General features: G+C 43.0%; 1 protein-coding gene and 1 long non-coding RNA gene across 4 annotated transcripts; one reads left to right on the plus strand and one right to left on the minus strand.

Moving 5' to 3' along the window:
• The first annotated feature begins 1,526 nt into the window (after window positions 1-1,526).
• LOC149123748 (uncharacterized) lies at window positions 1,527-13,841 on the plus strand. The gene is made up of 2 exons (XR_016214592.1): window positions 1,527-2,208; window positions 5,448-13,841. It is a non-coding gene; the product is annotated as an uncharacterized LOC149123748 (long non-coding RNA).
• On the minus strand, window positions 11,121-24,071 carry LOC100352411 (uncharacterized). 3 transcript variants are annotated; one of them, XM_008261198.5, is made up of 3 exons: window positions 23,950-24,071; window positions 23,236-23,457; window positions 11,121-13,968 (listed from the first exon to the last, which is right to left on the minus strand). In XM_008261198.5, exons 2-3 carry the CDS (start codon window positions 23,282-23,284, stop codon window positions 12,182-12,184), a joined length of 1,836 nt encoding a protein of 611 aa, XP_008259420.3. In that variant the 5' UTR covers window positions 23,285-23,457; window positions 23,950-24,071; the 3' UTR covers window positions 11,121-12,181. The 3 variants fall into 3 exon arrangements, 2 of the variants coding, with proteins under 2 accessions (XP_008259420.3, XP_089161932.1); XM_089305806.1 differs by lacking the exon at window positions 23,950-24,071 and adding an exon at window positions 23,641-23,943; XR_016214566.1 differs by lacking the exon at window positions 11,121-13,968 and adding an exon at window positions 21,645-21,763.
• Window positions 24,072-24,074: the final 3 nt, after the last annotated feature.

The raw sequence follows: 24,074 nt of genomic DNA on the forward strand, positions 1-24,074 counted from the left end.
AGAAGAGGAGCAGCCGGGACTAGAACCGGTGCCCATATGGGATGCTGGCACTTCAGGCCAGGTTTTTAACCCGCTGCGCCATAGCACCAGCCCCTCAAGTATGACTTTGAATGAGATAGGAGACCAGTAGTTGAGCAAATGGAATGACATGCCAAGAGCTAAAGCAAAGTCTGTATAGTTTTTAAGTTTTAAAATATTTACATACTTTTTATGAAGGTAGTGTATTAAAAATAGATCTGGAAATAAAAATCAACCAGAAGTTATCTATGAGTCCAAAATCCTAGTAACACCCCACTAACATTTTGATATTCTCACTATACCAATATAGATATTCCCATCTTGTCTGTTAAGCCATTAATTATAATAGAAAAGCCACTGCCTGAGACACTGGCATCCCATATGGTCACTGGTTTGAGTCAATCTGCTCCACTTCCCATCCAGCTCCCTCCTCATGGCCTGGGAAAAGCAGTGAAAGAATGCCCAGGTGCTTGGGCCCCTGCCACCAACATGGGAGACCTGGGTGAAACTCTGTTCCTGGCTTTGGTCTGGCCCAGCCCTGGGTGTTGTGGCCATCTGGGGAGTGAGCCAGGGAATGGAAGATTTCTATTACCTCTCACTCTAACTTTTTTTTTTTTAACTTTTATTTAATGAATATAAATTTCCAAAGTACGACTTATGGATTACAATGGCTTCCCCCACATACCGTCCCTCCCACCTGCAACCCTCCCCTTTCCCACTCCCTCTTCCCTTCCATTCACATCAAGATTCATTTTCGATTATCTTAATATACAGAAGATCAGCTTAGTATACATTAAGTAAAGATTTCAACCGTTTGCTCCCACACAGAAACATAAAGTGAAAAATGATAGATGATTTTTTAAATGATGATGAAATCAGATCAGACCTATTGTCATGTTTAATCCCAGTGAGAGTCAAGTTGGGAATGGATAATTTTTTCTTTTTTTTTTCTTTTTTTCTTTTTTTTTTTTTTTTTTACAGAAGATCAGTTTAGTATGCATTAAGTAAAGATTTCAACAGTTTGCACCCCCATAGAAACACAAAGTGAAATATACTGTTTGAGTACTCGTTATAGCATTAAATCTCAATGTACAGCACATTAAGGACAGAGATCCTACATGAGGAGTAAGTGCACCGTGACTCCTGTTGTTGACTTTACAAATTGACACTCCTGTTTATGGCATCAGTAATCTCCCTATGCACCAGTCATGAGTTTCCAAGGCTATGGAAGCCCCTTGAGTTCTCCGACTCTTATCTTGTTTAGACAAGGTCATAGTCAAAGTGGAGGTTCTGTCCTCCCTTCAGAGAAAGGTACCTCCTTCTTTGAAGACCTGTTCTTTCCACTGGGATCTCACTCACAGAGATCTTTTGCCAGAGTGTCTTGGCTTTCCATGCCTGAAATACTCTCATGGGCTTTTCAGCCAGATCCGAATGCCTTTAGGGCTGATTCTGAGGCCAGAGTGCTATTTAGGACATCTGCCATTCTATGAGTCTGCTGAGTATCTCACTTCCCATGTTGGATCACTCTCCCCTTTATTTATTCTATCGGTTAGTGTTAGCAGGTACTAGACTTGTTTATGTGCTCCCTTTGACTCTTAGTCCTTTCATTATGATCAATTGTGAACTGAAATTGATCACTTGGAATAGTGAGATGGCATTGGTACATGCCACCTTGATGGGATTGAATTGGAATCCCCTGGTGTGGGGAGCAACTGGGAGCAACTTGGACTAGACTAAGTTACTGGAATTAAGACTTATTCTATGCATCTGCTCTCCCACAGTATGGTGCTGGGAGAGGAGGAAACAGCTTCTACACAGCTGCCTCCAGTTCAACCAATAAACAGCAGGACCTGCTCCTGATTGGAGGAGAGCAGCGTACTCGGCGTGTGGGTAGCAGAGTTGGGATTGGCGGAAGAGGACTATAAAGGAGGAGAGAGACAACATGCACGAGGAACATCTAAGAGGAACATCTGAGCAGCCCCCGAGCAGCCCCCGAGAGAGCCGGCCGGCGGTGTGCCGCTCCCCCGCGGAAGTGGGGAAAGTGGCAGGGGGAACCGCCCTTCCACGGAGGTGGAAGGGTCGGTAGCCAACCCGGGAAGAACCAGCAGCAAACCCGGGGAGGGCCGAGCAGACAAAAGAACAGCGCAGGGTCCTGTGTCATTCCTCCACGAAGATGGGGAGCGACACCTGGTATGTTTCTAACTCTACCATTTGGGGCAAGTCAGCTTGAGCATGTCCCAAATTATACATCTCTTCCCTCTCTTATTCCCACTCTTATGTTTAACAGGGGTCACATTTCAGTTAATTTTCAACACTTAAGAATAACTGTGTGATAATTACAGAATTAAACCAGTCATATTAAGTAGAACAGACAAAAAAAAAATACTAAGAGGGATAATGTATTAAGTTGTTCATTAACAGTCAGGGCTATGCTGATCAAGTCACCGTTTCTCATAGTGTCCATTTCACTTCAGGAGGTTTCCTTTTTGGTGTTCAGTCAGTTGTCACCGATCAGGGAGAACATATGGTATTTGTCCCTTTGGGACTGGCTTACTTCACTCAGCATGATGTGTTCCAGATTCCTCCACTTTGTTGCAAATGACTGGATTTCGTTGTTTCTTACTGCGGTATAGTATTGTAAAGAGTACATATCCCATAATTTCTTTATCCAGTCTACCGTTGATGGGCATGTAGGTTGGTTCCAGTTCTTGGCTATTGTGAATTGTGCTGCGATAAACATTAGGGTGCAGACCGCTTTTTTGTTTGCCAATTTAAATTCCTTTGGATAAATTCCAAGGAGTGGGATGGCTGGGTCGAACGGTAGGGTTATATTCAGGTTTCTGAGGAATCTCCAGACTGACTTCCATAGTGGCTTGACCAGTTTGCATTCCCACCAACAGTGGGTGAGTGTCCCTTTTTCCCCACATCCTCGCCAGCATCTGTTGTTGGTAGATTTCTGTATGTGAGCCATTCTAACCGGGGTGAGGTGAAACCTCATTGTGGTTTTGATTTGCATTTCCCTGATTGCTAGTGATCTTGAACATTTTTTCATGTGCCTGTTGGCCATTTGGATTTCCTCTTTTGAAAAATGTCTATTGAGGTCCTTGGCCCATCTCTTAAGTGGGTTGTTTGTTTTGTTTTTGTGGAATTTCTTGATCTCTTTGTAGATTCTGGTTATTAACCCTTTATCTGTTGCATAGTTTGCAAATATTTTTTCCCATTCTGTCAGTTGCTGACTCTAACTCTTTCAAATAAATATTTTTTAAAAAAGAGATGGAGGTTGTCAGGTTGAATTAAGAAATAAGACCCAGCTATATGTTACCCGCAAGAAACCACTTTAAATATAAAAACAGATTAAAAATTGATGGGGCCTGGCACTGTGGCATAAATGGGTTAAGCCACCTCTGTAGTGCCAGCATCCCATGTGGGCACTGGTTTGATTTCTGGCTGTTCCACTTCTGATCCAGCTCCCTGCTAATGCATTTGGGAAAACAGTGGAAGATGGCCCTAGTGCTTGAGTCCCTGCACCCATGTGGGAAACCTGGATGAAGCTCCTGGCTCCTGGCTCCTGGCTTTGGTCTGGCCCAATGCTGGCCATTGTGGCCATTTCAGGGAGTGAACCAGCTGATAGAAGACTTCTCTCTCTGCCTCTGCTGCTCTGTAGCTCTACCTTTGAAATAAATCAATTTTTTTTTAAAAGATTGATGGGGAAAGGCAAATTGTGAGCATTTAAAGATATCAAAAGAAAGTGAGATTAGCTATATTGCAGATAATAGAGAGTTCAAGGAAAATTACAGGAAAAAGCATTACATATTAATAAACAAAGATTAATAATCTTTGTTGTGTATGTGCCTATCAACAATGTCAAAATACATGATGCAAAGGACACAATATTGTTAAGATGTCAGTTCTCAACTTGCTCTACAGGTTCAATGCAACCCCAGTCAAAATTGCAACAAATTAGTTTGAGACTATTGATAAAATGATTGTAAAATTTGTAACAGAGAGGCAAAGGATTCAGAATAGCTAACACGCTATTGAAGAACAAAGCTGGAGTGCTGGAATTGCCCAACTTCAAGTTAGACTTCGTGAAGGAACACAATGGACAGGCTAATCCAGAAACAGCCCACATGATATAGTCAACTGATCTTTGATATAGGAATGAAGGTAATGCAATGGAAAAAAGATAATTTCTTTTCTTTTTTTTTTTGACAGGCAGAGTGGACAGTGAGAGAGAGAGACAGAGAGAAAGGTCTTCCTTTAGCGTTGGTTCACCCTCCAATGGCTGCTGTGTCCGGCGCACTGTGGCCAGCGCACTGCGCTGATCCAAAGCCAGGAGCCAGGTGCTTCTCCTGGTCTCCCATGTGGGCGCAGGGCCCAAGGACTTGGGCCATCCTCCACTGCACTCCCAGGCCACAGCAGAGAGCTGGACAGGAAGAGGAGCAACCAGGACAGAATCCAGTGCCCCGACCGGGACTAGAACCCGGTGTGCTGGCGCCGCAGGTGGAGGATTAGCCTATTGAACTGCGGCGCCAGCCGGGAAAAAAGATAATTTCAACAAATGGTGCTGGAACAACCAGATAGCTACATGGAAAAAATATCAAGACAGATATTAACAACTTTCACAAAAATATTAAAAATGAGGCATAGACCTAAATATGACACAAAAATATGACACTCCTAGAAGATAGCAGGAGAAAATTTAGATGACCTAGGATTTGAAAGTGACTTTCTAGGCCAGCGCCATGGCTCAATAGGCTAATCCTCCACCTTGCAGCGCCAGCACACCGGGTTCTAATCCCGGTCGGGGTGCCGGATTCTGTCCTGGTTGCCCCTCTTCCAGGCCAGCTCTCTGCTGTGACCCGGGGAGTGCAGTGGAGGATGGCCCAAGTCCTTGGGCCCTGCACCTGCATGGGAGACCAGGAAAAGCACCTGGCTCCTGCCTTCGGATCAGTGCAATGCGCTGGCCGCGGCGGCCATTGGAGGGTGAACCAACGGCAAAGGAAGACCTTTCTCTCTCTCTCTCTCTCTCTCTCTCTCTCTCTCACTATCCACTCTGCCTGTCAAAAAAAAAAAAAGTGACTTTTTAGATAAATCACCAAAGGCGCGATCCATGAAAGAATTGACTAGCTGGAATTCATTACCATTAAAAAATTTCTACTCCGTGAAAGACTCTCCCAAGAGAATAAAAAGATAAGCCTCAAATAGAAAATATTTACAAAAACAGATAAGGTAAAGGACTATTAATAAGAATACACAAAGGACTCTTAAAGCATCACAATTAGCAAACCTGAATTGAAAAGTGGGTCAGAGGGGCCGGCACTGCGGCATAGTGGGTAAAACTGCCGCCTGCAGAGCCTACATTCCATATGGGGGCTGGCCTGAGTCCCAGCTGCTCCACTTCCAATCCAGCTTGATGTTTGGCCTAGGAAAGCAGTAGAAGATGGCCCAAGTGCTTGAGCTTCTGTATACACATGGGAGACCTGGAAGAAGCATCAGACTCCTGGCTTCAGATCTGCCCAGCTCTGGAAATTGAGGCCATTTGGGGACTGAACCAGCAAATGGAAGACCCCTCTTTCTCTCTCTGCCTCTGCCTCTGTAACTTCGCCTTTCAAATAAATAAATATATATGTATATTTATAATGGGTCAGAGAGCTTGACAGATACCTCAATAATGAAAACATATAGGGGCTGGCATTGTGGCACAGTGGATAAAGTCACTGCAATGCCGTCACTGCAATGCTGACATTCTATATGGGTACCAGTTCGAGTCCTGGCTGCTCCACTTCTAATCCAGTTCCCTGCTATTGTGTCTGGGAAAGCAGTGAAAGATGGCACAAGTCGTTGGACCCCTGCACCCATGTGAGACCTGGAGGAAGCTCCTGGCTCCTGGTTTAGGTGTGGCTCAACTCCAGCTGTTGAAGCCATTTGGGGAGCGAACCAGAGGATGGAAAATCACTCTCTCTCTCTCTCTCTCTCTCTCTCTGTCTCTTCCTCTGCGTAACTCCAACTTTCAAATAAATAAATAAATCTTAAAAAAGTATATATATTCATAGGTGACACATATTTGAAAATATGGTTCACATCATATTCATCAGGAAATGCAAATTAGAACAAGAATGAGGTAACACTACACATCTATTAGAATAACCAAAATCCACAACACTGATTTCACATCCTAGCAAGGATGTGAAGCAACAATTCCTAGTGGAAATGCAAAATGGTATAGATAGTATGGAAGACAATTTAGTGGTTTCCTTCTTCCTTTTCTTTCTTTCTTTCTTTCTTTCTTTCTTTCTTTCTTTCTTTCTTTCTTTCTTTCTTTCTTTCTTTGTTTCTTTCTTTCTTTCTTTCTTTCTTTCTTTCTTTCTTTCTTTCTTTCTTTCTTTCTTTCTTTCTAAGTACTCTTACCATATGATTGAGCAGCTGCACTCCTTGGTATTTCTTTTTCTACCTATATGCACTCCCTTCTTGATGTCATCTGATCTTACGTCCTTAAACACTATACAACTCCAAAGTCCGTATTCCCAGCCTGGAACCTCTTCTCTAAACTACAGACTCATATATTGCTTTGCCTACCAGACGTTACTTAGATGCCTGTATTAGTCTGGATTATTGAGAAAACAGAGCCTGGGGCAGAATGTTATTGCTCACACCTCAATGGACTGATGCATTTGCAGAAAAAGATCACTGAGGGGAAGTGGGAAGTCCGGCAGGAAGCAGAGAAAGCAAGCCTGAGTAGGTTTACTGGAGTGTCTGAGCTGTTAAAGATGCCCAGGTGTTTAGTCTCACGGAACGCCTTCAGAGCCCAGGGTATTAGCTACTGCATCTCACACCACCATCGGGTGAGAAAGAGTGAAAAGGGTTTTCTGCAGACTCCCCTTCTGGTCAGAATTTCTATTGCGGAGCATCAACTCCTCCATCTCCCAGGTGGCACCGTTCACGCTCTTCAGCAGCAGCCGCTGAGGAGTCGGGCTCCAAGACGCCACACAGAATGCTGGAAGTGGAAGGAGCTACCTCAGCGGTAGATGTGCCAGGCAGTCTCAGAGGGTCATCAGTAATCAGAGAGCAGAAAACTCTGATCCTACAAATAAGAGGAGGCTTGGAAACTGGGTTTGGCACAACTAATTAGACATCTCAAACCAACATGCCCCAAAACAAACATTTAATTTTCCATCCAAACACGTTCTTCATTTTGTCATCGTAGAAAATAGTGGTTTTCTCCTTCCAGTTGCTTGAGCTAATAGCTTTCCTGCTTGCCCTACTTTGCTCGGATCTAAAATCAGCAGCTATGTCCCAGGGGTTGGGCCATATCACTGTTATACTTCCAAATATCTGTTCTTTGAGACCTGGTGCTTTTATTCATATTAATTTTTATTGACATAATTCACGTCATTAAATATGCCCTTTTAAAGGTAACAGCTCAGGGCTTTGTCACTCTTTGGGGTGTCTTTTTATTTCCTCACAGTGCCTTTGTAATCTTTTAGTGTTGACGAAACCCAGTTATCTTTTCCTTTGATTACTTATGCTTTGGTGCCCTAGCTAGGACATTTTTGGTTAATCCAAGGTCATAAAGATTTATATCTATGTTTTCTTTTAAGAGCTTTAATTTTAGTGCTTACATTTAGATCTTTGATATATTTTGAGTTAGTTTTTAAAAGGTTTATTTATTTATGTTAAAGGCAGAGAGAGAGAACGAGGGAGGGAGGGAAGAGAGAGAGAAAGAGAATGAGGGAAGGAGGGAAGAGAGAGAGAGACAGAGAGAGAGGGAGAGAGAGAGAGAGCTCTCTTCTGCTGGCTCACTTCCTGAATGATAACCACCAGGGCTAGGCCAGGCTGAAGCCAGGAGCCAGAATTCCATCTGTTTCTTACCTGGGTGACAGGGACTCATGTGGTTGAGCCACCATTTGCTGCTTCCCAGGTACACTGGCAGGGAGCTGGATCAGAAGCAGAGTAGCCAGGACTTAAACCAGCACTTTGAACATGGGTTGCAGTGTCTTAACTCCAGATCAAATACTCATCCCATTTTCTTCTTTATGGTAATAGAGTAAAAGGAATTATTTTCTTAATTTTGTTTTCATGTTCGTAGTTCACTGTTATAACTCAAAATACAATTGAGTTTTGTGTACTAATCTGGTATACTGTAACTTTTTTTTTAAAGATTTATTTATTTGAAAGGCAGAGTTACAGAGAGGCATAGGCAGAGAGAGAGAGAGAGAGAGAGAGAGAGAGAGAGAGAGAGTCTTCCATCCACTGGTTCATTCCCCAAATGGCTGCAATGGCTGGCGCTGGGCTGATCTGAAGCCAGGAACCTGGAGATTCTTCCAGGTCTCCCACAGAGGCGCAGGGACCCAAGGACTTGGGCCATCCTCTGCTGCTTTCCCAGTCCATAGCAGAGAGCTGGATCAGAGGTGGAGGAGCCGGAACTCGAACCGGCACCCATATTTGATGCTGACACTGCAGGCGGCGGCTTTACCCACTGTGCCACGTTGCGGGCCTCACATTATTTATTCTGTCTGTGCTCACACGTGTATTCCTTTGAATTCCCTCTATATTCTCAATATATGGTCATGTGTTCTACAAAGAGAGATAGCTTTATTTCCTCCTTTCTAATCTGAATGCCTTTTATTTCTTTTTATTGTCTGATGGACCTGGCTAAAACCTCAGTACAATATTGAAAATAAGTAGGAAGTGTGAATATTCTTGTCTTGTTCCTAATGTTGGGAGGAGAATCTTCAGCTTCATCATTATGATGTCAGCTGTGGTGTTTTTATAGATGCCAAGATATCACGTTGAGGCAATACCCTTCTAGCCCTAGTTTGCTGGATGTTTTTTTTTCTTTCATATATCTATGAAAGCCATACACACACACACATACAGTGAAATACTCTTGGCTATTTCAAATTCATTTTTTGAGGGGGGGGGGAATTCACTGAGATGATTATGTGGATTTTTGTCCATTTTGTTAATATCATGTATAAAGTTGATTTTCTCATGTTAAACCATTTTGCATTCCTCTGACTGATTACAATTTGTGAGTGATCCTGTACCTGGCGGGGAGTCTGCCTGCCCTGCCCATGCAGGAAGTTGCCTCCTGGGAAAGACCCCACAACCTAACTGCTGGCAGGCAGCCGAAACCTCAGGTGGATTTCCACCAACCCCAGCTCCAAGTTAAAGGGCCCTGTAATTGCCAATCAGGTAGACAGCTCCCATGTGTGGCCCAGGCCCATTAGGACCACCTGGAAAGCTATCCTGCTACATGACCTTCAAGCTGATTGAAGAAGCATAGTGGCACCAGTATCAGTTCTATTCTATAGAAATACTGTTGCCCTGAATTAGTTAAGCCCCTTCTTCCTGCCCTTTAAAAGATGTGCTTGGCTATTAATAAAGCAGACATATTCACTGAAACTTGTCTCCAGTGCTTCTTGCCGAAGAACACCATCGCCTCACCATCCCAGCAGTGTGGGGGCCTCATGGGTTGAGCCGCAATAATTGGTCAGAATGTAATCCTTTTCATGTTGTTGGATTCAGTTAGCTAGTATTTTGTTGAAGACTTTTACATATATTCATAAAGGATATTATTTGTTGTTTCTTTTCTTGCAAGGTCTGTCTGGTATCAGAGCAATACTGGAGTCATTTTGAAAGGCTCTTTCAATGTTGTATACATCATAGTTTTCCTTTGTGCCTCATTTATTACAAAGGATACCAATGAAGAGATGCTTAGGCACGGCATGTGGGAAGGGCTGCAGAACGTCTATGCCCTCTAGAGGCATGCCACCCTCCAGGAATCTCCATTTTCGCGTATCTGAAAGCTGCACAATCTTTTTGGATTTTAGGGAGGTTACATTACATAGGCATGCTTGGTCATTCGTGACTGACTCAATCTTCCAATACCCTCCCCTCCTGGAGGTCAAAATGGATTGAGGAGAGCTGAGGTTCTAAACTTCTATCACACAGGTGGTTCCCCTGGCAACCAGTCCCCTCTTGTGATCCTCTGAGAACTCAGTTCAAAAGTCACCTATTAAAAAGAACTTTGGTATGGTTGAAAGGGACTTGCTATTAATAACAAAATACATTCCCTTCATCTTAATTGCTCTATCACTACAGTAGGGAAATTTCAAGGGTTTTAGTTCTGTGCCAATAGATGAAGGTAAAATGCCTCAATCCACTCCTTACTGCGGTTTTGTAACAGGATCTGAAAATAGTTAATGGAAAATTCCATAAGTACACATTTTGTTTTAAATTATGTGCCATTCTGAGTAGTGCGATGAAATCTCAGGTCATCCTGTTCTGCCAAGGACATGAATCTTCCCTTTGTCCACCATATCCACACTGTATATACTACCTTCCCATTAGTCTGTTAGTAGCAGTATGGGTTATTATTAGATTGACTGTTAATAGTACTGCAGTGTTTTTGCTCAAGTAATCCTTGTAGATTTTATTTAATGATGGCCCCCACGTACAAGGATAATATGCTGGAAATTCACATATGCAAGAGAACCTGAAAGGTGCTTCCTTTAAGTAAAAAGGCAAAGGTTTTTGACTTAATAAAGAAAGAAAAAAAGAAAATCATATGCTGAGGTTGTTAAGATGTACAGTAAGGATGAATCATCTCTCCATGAAAGTAAAGAAGGAAATGAAAATTCATGTTAGTTTTGCTGTCATACTTCAAACTGCAAGTAATGTCCACACTGCATGAAAAGTCCTTATTTAAGATGGGTAAGGCATTAATTTACAGAATTTGGTACTATCTGTGGTTTCAGGCATATACTAGGGGTCCTGGAACATATTCTCTCATGGAGAAGGGGGGATGACTGTATATATAATTCATATTACACCTATGATTTTTGTTCAACTTATACATGAAAAAATAGAAAAATCTTTACACTTTGACAATAAGGACATTTCTTTTTAAAATTGTTTTACATTTAAAGAAGCTGTGATTAAATGCTGTGAGAGGTGATTTCAAGCCAATAATGTCTATAGGCTGCATTATTAAGAGGAAAATAAATCCATAAACATTACAGGAACTTGCTTAAGCTCACGCTCACCAAGAAGACCAAAACTAGAAAAAAAAAATGAGAAAAAAGGCACTGGAGCCATCTAGTTAATAAGTTTTATACCAGAATAGCACAGTATATTCACATACAAGGAATTTAAAGATAGACATCAAGCATTAGTATTAAATAAGTCTCTGCAGTTGTCAGGGGATAAGTGTGATGTCATTGTATGTGTCAGTTAAGAAAAACAGGGTATTTAAGTTTTCCTTACAGTCTCTAAAATAAATTTTGTTACGCAATTGGTAATTTAGGGTCACCAAAGCTTGGAATCCTAATACTAATACATTGCTTTCTGACTGACCACTTCTCCACACTGGCTTTTGTAACACCTGATACATTCTGCATTAATATTGTTATACATTTCTTCCAGTGATACAACTCTACTGTTAGATTATATCTAAATAAGACTAGAGATATTCTTACATTATAGCAAAGACAGCAACTTCTGTTGTTGCTGACATACAGTCAAAATTTAAATCACATCAAAAGTTTTCTCATGACTTATAGGACTCCTCATCACATTTAAAAAATTATTTATTTGAAAGGCAGAGAGAGAGAGAGAGAAAGAGAGAGAGAGGGAGAAATTTCCCATCTACTGGTTCACTCCCCAAATCCTCCCAACAGCCATGGCTAGACCAGGCCAAAGCTAGGAACTCAAAATAGATCCAAGAGCCATCACTTTCTGCCTCCCCAAGTGTTCTTTAGCAGGAAGCTAGAAATTGGAAGCAGAGCCAGGACTTGAACCCAGGCACTCCTACATGGCATACAGGTGTCTCAAGTGGCAACTTAACCATTACACCAGATGCCCATATCCAGATTTTTTCTTAATTTTAGTAATGTCTGGCTCCAAGGTAAACTTGCATGATAAAAACTGAAGTACTGTTTTCTCCCCAGTGTGGGTTATTTTTTAAAACATAAAGTAAGAGCTGAATACTGATTGAAACCTTTTTTGTACTCATCAATGGCATTTTTAAGATTTTTTTTTCTGGTATTACTTCTCCAGTACTAAATAAAGTTGGTGTATACACAACAGGTTTTCCCACATTCATCGTATTTAGGCTGTCTTCACCAGAATGGACTGATGATTAATATTAGAAGATTGGCTAAAACTTCTGCTGCTCTGGATACACTGGCAGGGTGTGGATTTTGTGTTCAGTAAGTTCTGTGCACGCACTGAAGGCATTCCCATATGCATCATATTTATATGGCTCTTCACCAGTGTGGGTTCTTTGGTGGTTAATGAGATCAGAGCGCCGACTATAGCTTTTGTCACAGTGACCGCATGCATATGGCTTCTCCCCAGTGTGGATTCTCTGATGTAGGATCAGAGCTGAGCACTGGCTGAAAGCCCTTCCACATTCAGTACACTTATATGGTTTTTCCCCAGTGTGGATTCTCTGGTGTTTGATAAGGTCTGAGTTCTGACTGAAACTTTTGCTGCACTGCGTGCACGGATACGGTTTTTCTCCAGTATGAATTCTCTGATGAAGGATAAGGTCAGAACTCTGACTGAAGGCTTTCTCACAACTGCTACAGTGATAGGGCTTTTCACCAGAGTGCACTCGCTGATGTTTGGTGAGGTCTGAGCTTTGGCTAAAACTTTTATTGCACTGTTGACATGTATATGGTTTCTCTCCAGTGTGTATTCTTTGATGCTTAACAAGATCTGAGCGGCGACTAAAGCTTTTATTACAATGACTGCACGGATAAGGTTTCTCTCCAGTGTGGATTCTCTGATGTAGAATAAGATTGGAACTCTGACTAAAGGTTTTCCCACACTCATCACATTCATAGGGCTTCTCACCTGTATGAATTCTATGATGTTTAACAAGATCTGATCTTCTACTAAACATTTTACTGCACTGACTACATGGGTAAGGCTTCTCTCCAGTGTGAATTCGCTGGTGATTAATAAGATCTGAAAGCCTACTGAACGTCTTGCTACATTGATTACATGGGTAAGGTTTCTCTCCAGTGTGAATTCGCTGATGTAGAATAAGGACTGAGCTCTGATTAAAAGCTTTCCCACATTCGTTGCATTTATAGGGTTTCTCTCCAGTGTGGATTCTTCGATGTTTAATAAGGTCTGAGTTTTGACTGAAACTTTTGCTACACTGATGACATGGATAAGGTTTCTCTCCAGTGTGGATTCTCTGATGTAGAATAAGATCTGAGCTCTGACTAAAGGCTTTCCCACACACATCACATTTGTATGGTTTCTCCCCAGTGTGGATTCTCTGATGTTTTATAACATCAGAACTCTGACTAAAATGTTTGTTACACTGGTTACATGTGTAAGGTTTCTCTCCAGTGTGGATTCGCTGATGTTTAACCAGGTCAGAGCGCTGGCTAAAACTTTTACTACAATAACTGCACTGATAGGGTTTTTCTCCTGTATGGATTCTCTGATGTATAACAAGATCTGAGCTCTGACTGAAGGCTTTCCCACATTCATCACATTTATAAGGTTTTTCACCAGTGTGGACTCTTTGATGTTTAATAAGATCTGAGCTCCGACTGAAACTTTTAATACACCAGCTACAAGGATAGGGTTTCTCCCCAGTATGAATTCTCTGATGCAGAACCAGGGCTGAGCTCACACGGAAGGCCTTTCCACATTTATCACACTCATAGGGTTTCTCCCAATGGGTTCTTTGATGCCTAATAAGGCCTGTACTCCAGGAAAAGCCTTGTCCACACTCTTCACAGCTGTATTGTCTTCCTTCAATGAGGTTCCGATCCTTTTCATTTAACTTATCCCCAAATTCACAGAATTCTCTGTCTTCAGAATCCTGGAGAACATCCTCTTTAGAGTCTCCAAATCCTTCGATTTTCACTGTGATTTCCTTTTCTGAAGCTGCCTCTCCAATCCTGGTCTGAGTCTCACCATCTGGAACAATAAACAAAATTCAAATGGAATGTGGTCTCCATACTGCAAGAAAGCTTCAGGTAAAACATCAGTATGTACCTATAAAACGCCATCACAATATGGAAGTGCTCCAAAACACTGGAAATTGCCTGTGAGGAAAACAAGTAATGGATCCCATTAACCATTTCTGTTTGCCACAGAAGATTTGGGAATAATGAAAAGTAATCCTGTGATTTGGAAAGTGTGGCTAAATTAAGAGCTTCTACAAAAGCAATTTATTAAAATACACAAGGTAAGCAGTTTGAAAGAGTCTAAAAAAGGAAAAGAATTTGGGCTTTATTTAGAACTGTCCAGCTACTTGGGCTAATATTATGGTATTAATAGAAAAAAAAAAAAGAAACAAAAGGAAAATACAATGTTTCTGTTAGTTTCCATCTTCTCTATCAATTTTAAGTGGTACTAAACTTATTGTTAACATATCAATGGAGCACATACTGTGTTCCAAGTACTTATACAATAAAATCATAAACAGGAATGATGCCACTGCCTAAGTATAGCAACCACTTAATACTGAGTTTTTATATAACTATTTGAATTTATTGTATGAAAACATACTTAGGCTTCCAAAAAAGTTACAAACTTAACACTCTACTCTGGATATTATGGCTTATATTCTCACCCATATGGAGGGCTATCCTACTATCCATAAATGGGCTATCCTAATTTCCATAAAATATGCAGGAAAATGGTTGATTACATTGGGAAAAAATGTGAGTCAGCTGGCCAGAGGTAAAAGGAATTCTGAGAAAATTTATTGCATATACTTTAGTACTGCTTGACTATTTTATCACCAATGTTTTATTAGCTATTTTCAAAAAACGAATGATTCACAGTAAAATTGTTGAATTAAAGAATATTGGCTGGTGCCGAGGCTCACTGGGCTAATCCTTTGCCTGTGGTGTTGGTTCTGTCCCAGTTGCTCCTCTTCCAGTCCAGCTTTCTGCTGTGGCCCAGGAGTGCAGTGGAGGATGACCCAAGTCCTTGGGCCCTGCCACCTGCATGGGAGACCAGGAGGAAGCACCTGGCTCCTGGCTTCAGATCGGCACAGCGTGCCAGCCGTAGCAGCCATTTGGGGGGTGAACCAATGGAAGGAAGACCTTTCTCTCTGTCTCTCTCTCTAACTCTGCCTGTCAAAAACAAAACAAAACAAAACCAAACCAAACCAAAAACAAAACAAAGAAAAGAAAAAAGAAAGAATATGATACTGGGGTTGAAGCCGTGGCTCACTTGGTTAATCCTCCGCCTGTAGCGCCGGAATCCTATATGGGCACCAGGTTCTGGTCCTGGTTGCTCCTCTTCCAGTCCAGCTCTCTGCTGTGACCTGGGAGGGCAGTGGAGGATGGCCCAAGTGCGTGGGCCCTGCACCCACATGGGAGACCAGGAAGAAGCACCTGGCTCCTGGCTTCAGATCAGTACAGCGCCAGCCATGTCGGCCATTTGGGGAGTGAACCAACAGAAGGAAGACCTTTCTCTCTGTCTCTCTCTCTCACTGTCTAAAAAACTCTACTTGTCAAATTAAAAAAAAAAGAATATGATATCTATATTTGTATATGATGTTGAAGTAAAAATTAATATGGCTGTAGTTGGGTCAAGAGAGAAAAGTTTGTAAGCCTCAGAAATCATGTTTCACAGGCTATGGTTTACTTCAGAGTCATAAAACCCCTCAACCTGTAACTTCCAGATAAGGAATGTAGTTTGGAAAGAATGTGCTTGCAAGACCCCAGATTGTGACCGTTTTCAATCCTGGGACTTTTCAAAAGACTTATTGCTTCCTGGTAACTCCCTCATTATCCCCTCACAACCAATCCTGTATATAGCTAAATGTCTGAACAGACCTTCAGCACCAATCTCAATTCATCCAAAACACTTTGTGCAACTAACAGGGCCAGCTGAAAACTGTTCGGGACAAGTTATTTCACCTCACCTCACTGTTCCCCCTTTCCCTTTAAAAACATAGTCTGCCTTCCCTTGCCAGAACATCTGTTTATCTTCTAACTAAACCTGTGTCTCCTGGTTTGCAAATCTATTCTGGACCTGCAATCTTTGTTTTTATTTTAACTTAATTTCTTGGTTTACAAATCGTTTTAACCTGATTTCTTGGTTTACAATTTGTAGTATTAAGCACAAGAGCACAGCCTGATAACACATATGGCTCTGAAAACTGGTTATAAGATTATGGTAAAGACGCAAAAATTCATCCTCTTTTTCTGGAAGGAATACCTCTGGACATGTTGATAGGTGTTTTGTATGGGACGTATAGGAGCTAGATGGTATGCTCAAACTATGACCAGAACTGACAGGGGATGGCCAACCCGGTAGTCACTTGATTTCAAGGAACTTGAGAGAGATGTACCACAGCATTATCTTTTGATAAGAGGTGACTTCTTTTAAGGTAGCATGTGCTACTCTGCTCTCAAGCTAGCATCTCTTAAATTCTTGCTTGCTTTCAACATAAGGCTAAGGGACTTTCCAATGTGACCGAACTGATTCTTGAGAATTTATCTAATTCTTCCATCTTAAGTTGTTCATTTTCTTTTCTTTTCTTTTCTTTTTTTTTTTGACAGGCAGAGTGGACAGTGAGAGAGAGACACACACACAGAGAAAGGTCTTCCTTTGCCGTTGGTCCGCTTTCCAATGGCCACCGCAGCCAGCGCGTGGCAACTGGCGCACTGAGCTGATCTGAAGCCAGGAGCCAGGTGCTTCTCCTGGTCTCCCATGGGGTGCAGGGACCAAGCACTTGGGCCATCCTCCACTACACTCCTGGGCCACAGCAGAGAGCTGGCCTGGAAGAGGGGCAACTGGGACAGAATCCGGCTCCCCGACCGGGACTAGAACCCGGTGTGCTGGCACCACAGAAGGAAGATTAGCCTATTGAGCCACGGCGCTGGCCCTAAGTTGTTCATTTTCAACAGCACTATATATTCAGTCTGGAACAAGAAGAGCTTGAATGCTAGTTAAAGCTTCTTCCATGGTTATCCACAGTTGTTTTCTGCCTGAAAAGTCTTTCTCCCAGAGTTCCTCTATTCTGTTATCATCTCCAAATGGATCTAAGGGTGGCATCACAGATCAGAGGGCTGAGGAGTAAGATAAACAGCTGTTTTCAATCTCTATGCTCATTGAAGGTACATGTTTCTGCAACTGTATCAGAAAGGAAGTGGAAACTTCTGTCTATCCAAGATGAATCTTAATTACTAGTTCTTACAGTGGGATGAACCTGAGGCTGTTCACTAAATTGGTATGAAGTTCCCTTGCAGGGGAGTTAGTAACAATCAGGGCACACTTTGGAAAGCTGTCTGAACATGTTTCTTGGATTTGGCCTGCAACCATTTCCCAAATTCTTACGCATCAACATACAAAGAAGTAGAGAAACAAACATACATTGTTCAGGTGACCATATAATTTGGTTAACATGCTTGCCACTGATTACCATGGACATGTGTCAAATCTTGTTAAAGAGCCTGTAAGACTCCCATACTTCCTATTTTGTTCTTAAGATTTATTTATTTGCTAGAGTTACAGAGAGGGAGGGATGGAGTGGGGGGGAGAGGGAGGGAAGGAGAGAGAGAGAGGGAAAGAGGGGAGGAGGGAGGGAAGAGAGATCTTCCATCCACTAGTTAATTCCCCAAATGGCTGCAACAGCCAGGGCTGCGCCAGGCCAAAGCCAGGAGCCAGCAGCTTCATCCAGGTCTCCTATGTGGGTGGCAGGGGCCTAAAACAGTGTGCCTGGGTTCAAATTCCAGTTCTCCCAATTCTAGCTTCCTGCAAATGAACATCCTAGGAGTTAACAGGTGATGGCTCGAATAGTTGCATCTCTGCCACCCATGTGGAAGACCTAGATTGAGTTCCTAGCTCTTTGCTTCAGCCTGCCCCAATTCTGGCTGTTGCAGGCATTTTGGAAGTGAACCAGTGGGCAGAAGGTCTGTTTGTCTGACTCTCTTCCTTTCAAACAAAATACATTTTTTTTTTTTAAATTAGAAAAGCAAGGAAAACCTAATGGTTAAATGCTGAATGCTTTTCTCCTAGGAACACAGAAGCAAGGCAAAGATGCCTGCTTTTATCACTCTATTCAACATTTCTATCAATGTAATAAGATGGGACACAAACTGATTCTAAACTTTATACAGAATGGCACAGAAGAGTCTAAAACATTTTGGAAAAGAATAACAAAGTTGGAGAAGTTTCACTACCTGATTTCAAGCTTTACTACAAAGCTATAGTTTCGAGGCGGTGTGGTACTGCTATAAAGATAATTTACTACTACAACAGAACAGAATCCAGAAATGCATGTACACTTGTTCAGCAAAGGTGCCAATTTAGCAGCAAAAGACAACTTTTTTTCAATAAAACTGTTGGAATTGTGTATCATGATAACAAAAATGAACCATGACTTTTTCCTCAAGGCATTACTAAGAAAAGAACATTCATGTATCTGACAATGGACATATATCTGGAATATATAAAGAACTTTTAGAAATTAGAAACACAACTCAATAAAAAGAAGAAAGTATTAGAATACACAATTACAAGTTTGATGAATAGTCAATAAGCACATGACAAAGCACTCAAAACTGCCAGACTGCCAGTAATCAGGAAATGCAAATTAAATCACATGGCACTAGCATGGCTAAAAGTAAAATGTTTGACAATACACACAAGTAGCATAGTAAATGGTTAAAGACTGATAGCCATGTGGCACAGCATTAAGCATCCACTAGGGATGTCTGCATCTCAAACCAGAGTGCCTGGTTCGAGTCCTGGCTATTCCACTTCTGATCTAGTTTCCTGTTAATATGCAATGTGGGAAGCAGCAGACAATGGCCCAAATACTTGGGTCCCTTCCACTCATATGGGAGACACTGAATGAGTTGTGGGCATCTGGCTTCGGCCTTGCCCAGCCCTGACTGTTGTGGGCTTTTGTAGATGGAACCAGTAGACTGAAGATCTCTCTCCATCTGTTTGTCTCTTTCTCTGTCTCTCTTTCAAATAAAATGAAAATAAATAAAAACCTTAACAAAAGGTTGATAAGAATGTGGAACAACTGGGACTCTCATACACTGCTGACGGAAAGGCAAAATGTTACAACTACTTTGGAAATTCCTGCAGTTTTTCATAAAGTTAAACATGATTTTACCAAATAATTATTTCTAGGTATTTGCCCAAGAAAAGTGAAAACATACATTCACACAGACTTACACACAAATGTTCAGGGTGGCTTATTAATAAATAGTAAAAATCTAAGTAATCCAAATATCAACAGGTAAATCAATAAACAAATTATGATATAATGGAATACTACTCAGAATTACTGATGAAATAACAATATGCATGAATAAAAATTCATGCTGTGGTGATAGATGCATTAATTTCACAATGTGTATATATATATATCAAATCATCATATTGTACGGTTTGAATGTATATATTTCCTTTATGTATATCATTTCAATTGTGCCTTAATAAACCTGGGGAAAATTTCACCAAGGAATATAACAATAAAAATAATTTCTCTCCAAAGTGGCAGAAAGTGAACCAGTGGTTGCATAGGACTGAGGAGGGACTAGGATTGGAGTATAAGGAAATTTTTTTTTTTTTTGACAGGCAGAGTGGACAGTGAGAGAGAGAGACAGAGAGAAAGGTCTTCCTTTGCCGTTGGTTCACCCTCCAATGGCCGCCACGGCCAGCGCGCTGCGGCCGGCGCACCGCGCTGATCCGATGGCAGGAGCCAGGTACTTATCCTGGTCTCCCATGGGGTGCAGGGCCCAAGCACTTGGGCCATCCTCCACTGCACTCCCTGGCCACAGCAGAGAGCTGGCCTGGAAGAGGGGCAACCAGGACAGAATCTGGCGCCCCGACCGGGACTAGAACCCGGTGTGCCGGCGCCGCAAGGCGGAGGATTAGCCTAGTGAGCAGTGGCGCCGGCCAGTATAAGGAAATTTTTAGGGGGCACGTTGACATAAAGGGTTTTTGTTTTGATTGTGAAGGTAGTGGACATGGGTGTACAAATATGTCAAAACTCATCTAAAAACATAATTAAAAGGGGGTCTACTTTATTGTCTGTACATTATGTCTCACTGAATTAGACTTAACAAAAACCAGTAAGAATGCATTAGACTTGAACAATACAAATAAACTCTGTTGCTTCATTTCTCCTCATACTAATTCTGTTTGAAAAACTTTATGTAATTCCTAAAGTCTCTGTGTTTTAAATATTTTATACACAGAAAAAAGTATATATGTAAAGAAATGAATAATAATAATGTGACAAATGAAACTGAACCTTCCATTCAGCTTGACAAGAGAAACATTAGCAGAATATTTCCCACAGCCTACAGCCCCGCTGCGTGTGCTTCCCTGGTCCTGCTCTCCCCGATCCCTTCTCCAGCTAACCTCGTCATTACATGCTGAATTCTGTATTTCACTTCTCTGGCTTGTCTTCATGATTTTACCAAATGTCTGTATTTTTAACAAAATGCTGTTTGGTTTATAACAAAACTGAGTTGGGCCTCTCCCCCCAGTTAATTTCTGGAAGCCCATCCCCTGATGTGACTGTATTTAAAGATAGGTCCTTTAAGGAGGGAGTTAAAGGAAGTCACAGGGTGGGGCCCTAATCCATGGGACCTGCAGAGGAAGACACCGGGGGATGCATGCACACGGAGAAAAGGTGGCCATGCGCAAGCTGGGGAGAGGCCTCAGGAGAAACCAACCTTGCTGTGCCCTCAGTGTTGGACTTCCAGCTGCCAGACCCTAAGAACATAGATTTCTGCTGTTTAAGCCACCAGTTTGTGGTATTTTGTTCTGGTAGTCCAATGCAGGATATTTCTGAACCTTATGTATTTGTGGAATTACACCACATGTATTTTGTGAACTGCATTTTTTGCTCAACTTTGTTTCTATTGTAGTCTGTCCAATATTCACTACTACAATGTGACATAAACCACAACACATTTACCTGTTCTCCTGCAGTCAACAAAACAGTGCTGGTATGAGTATGCTTGCACATTATCTTGGTACAAATATGCAAGTGTTGGGCTGGCGCTGTGGTGCAGCGGGTTAACACCCTGGCCTGAATCACTGGCATCCCATATGGGCACCGGTTCTAGTCCTGGCTGCTCCTCTGGCGATCCAGCTCTCTGCTGTGGCCTGGGATAGCAGTGGAGGATGGCCCAAGTCCTTGGGCCCCTGCACCCACGTGGGAGACCCAGAAGAAGCTCCTGGCTCCTGGCTTTGGATTGGCGCAGCTCTGGCCATCACGGTCAATTGGGGAGTGAACCTTCGGTTGGAAGAACTCTCTATTTCTCTGTCTCTCCTCTCTCTGTGTAACTCTGTCTTTCAAATTAATAAATAAATCTTTAAAAACAAATGTGCAAGTGTTTCTCTGGGTTATATAAACTTAGAATCTAATTTATATTTGGGTCTTCAACTAGATACTTCCAAAGTTGTTGAACCAATTCACACTTCCATCAGGAGTGTCTAAGAATTCAAAGGTGTTCTACAGTCTAACTAAAAGTAAGTCTATTCCCTGTTAAAATTTGTAACTCTTTATTTCAGAGGAAGGGAGAGAGGGAGAGAGAGAGAAAACTCCCACCTGCCGATTCACTCCCAAAATGCCCACAATGGCTGGGGCTGGGCCAAACGCCTGTTCTTTACCTTTTAATTCTGTCTCTCCAAGAACTTTTTGAAGTACCTTTATGTATCTGCGCAGTCTCCAACAATGACTCTGGAACTGGTCATGTGACTTGCTTTGGTCACGGAGACACTAACAGATGTAACAAAAACATGAGTGTGAAAAGTGCTTATGTATCAGAGAAACTGTCCTCTCTGATTTTGGAAACTGGCTTCCCTATGAAAAAGTCCAGCCTAGATTGCTAGGAGATGCAGTACCAAAGCCATAGACAGCACTGTCAGGCATATGATTGAAACTTAGACCTTGGTCCCAGGAAAGCTACTCACTGACTGAATAAATGACCCCAGATAAGATCACGAGAAACAAATCCGCCTAAACAAAACCAGCTCAAGCCAATGACCTACAGAACTATAAGAATATGATCTAAAAATGTCAGATGTACAGGGCCGGCACTGTGGTGCAGTGGGTTAAAGCCCTGGCCCACAGCAATGGCATCCCATATGGGTGCTGGTTTGAGTCCTGGCTGCCCTACTGTTGATGCAGCTCTCTGCTGATGTGTATGGGAAAGCAGCAGAGGATGTCCCAAGTCCTTGGGCCCCTGCACCCATGTGGGAGACTCGGAAGAGGCTCCTGGCTCCTGGCTTCGGGTTGGTGAAGCTCCAGCTGTTGGCAGCCATCTGGGGAGTGAACCAGTAGATGGAAGACCTCTCTCCTCTTTCAAAAAAATAAAATAAAATCTTAAAAAAAAAAAAAAGTCAGATGTTGGGATTGGTGCTGCAGCATACAAGATTAAGCTTCTGCTTGTGGCACTGGCATCCCATGTGGGCACCGGTTGAAATCCTGGCTGTTCCAGCATCCCAGATGGGCACTGGTGCATGTCCCAGCTGCTCCTCTTCTGACCCAGCTCCCTGCTAATGGCCTGGGAAAGCAGCGGAAGATGGCCCAAGTGTGTGGGCCCCTGCACCCATGTGGGAGACCTGGAAGAAGCCCCTGGCTCCTGGCTTCAGATCAGCCCAGCTCTGGACATTGTGACCATTTTGGGAGTGAACCACTGGATGGAAGACCTCTCTCTCTTGTTCTCTCTCTAACTCTGCCTCTCAATAATCTTAAAAAAAAAAAAAAAAAGCCAGATGTTTTCAATCACTAAGTTTGGGTTCCATTATTCTGGAGTCATAGACATAATTCTCAAAATAACCACCAGGGTATGGATTAGCATATACTTATAACATGAGGACAAAGAACCGCAAAGTTCTGAGTTACTTAAGCTAGCGACAAAGCTAGTATTCGAACTCAGGTTGTCAGAATCCAAAACTTTGAACCATGCCCCCTGTAGTAGACTAGAAAGACGACTTGAAAAGATTTTACCAAACACCTTCAGACCGGGGATAAAGAGATCGGAAAGGGGAAAGTGGGTACGTCCGGGGCCTCAAAAAGAGAGAACTGTCTGGGTATGTGATCGCTAGAATGTGAATACAGCCACGGCACGATGCTGGGAGCACTGGAGAAATGGCGTCGCCCAGCAGGGCCGAGGGTGAGGCCGTGAAGCACCCTGACGCCAGCATGGGGTGACACCCCACCCTGGCGAGCGGCATACTGCTCCTCACCTGCCGGAGGCCGGTGTCCTTGAGGTTCATAACTGAACTGGATCTCCATGGGCGGCTGCTGGACGCCTCAGGGAACAGATGGAGTACCATGTCTTCCGGAAGCTTTCCTTGTCCACCTAAGGGTCCGAGACCCGGAGGCCCCCGGGCACCCCTGGGCTTGGCAGGGAGTCATTTTGCAGGCTAGAGACGTGACTTCCCAGACCGGGCCTCCAGAGACATCCTCTAGATTTAAACGAAAACAAACATCTCGTTTAACCTCAAAGGGCTTCCGCCCCATCATCCAGGGAGTCAGCCATTATCGCCCCCACTCCACGGCCAGCGACCGGGGCTCCTGCCATCCAGACACGGGTGTAACTGGAAAGAACCATGGGACGACAGTTTCGCATTCGTCCTCGGGGTTCATACCGTTACTTGCTGCCTTTTCTATACAAAAATGACACCTTCGCTTCTCCCAACATTCACAAATTCAGGCTGCCCGCTGATTCGCGCAGACTCATCCAATACCGCCACCTGTCTCCCCAGCAAAGCTTCCGGCCTCCATTCAGCTGCACCCGCAGCCCGGCTAGGGCGCACTGGGCTAAGAACTGGCCCTGGCCGGCTCTCCGCGGCCTCGACTCTCCCACGCAAACGGCTTCCAGGCGGCGATGCCAGGCCGCTTGCCAGGCAAGTTCACTCGCGAGTCCCTCGCCTTCCGCGACCCCCCATCACCCGTACCTCGACATGGTCTCCGGATGGCTGTCAAACCTCACACACGGCTCTCCAGCCATGGCCCTGTCCTCTCTAGGAATGCGGGAGGATCGCTCAGCTCTATGGCCAGTCTCTGCGCATGCGCGGGGCGT

Source organism: Oryctolagus cuniculus, chromosome 10, assembly GCF_051225735.1.
Source record: "Oryctolagus cuniculus isolate XC-2025 breed Fujian yellow rabbit chromosome 10, ASM5122573v1, whole genome shotgun sequence".
NCBI classification, from domain to species: Eukaryota; Metazoa; Chordata; class Mammalia; order Lagomorpha; family Leporidae; genus Oryctolagus; species Oryctolagus cuniculus.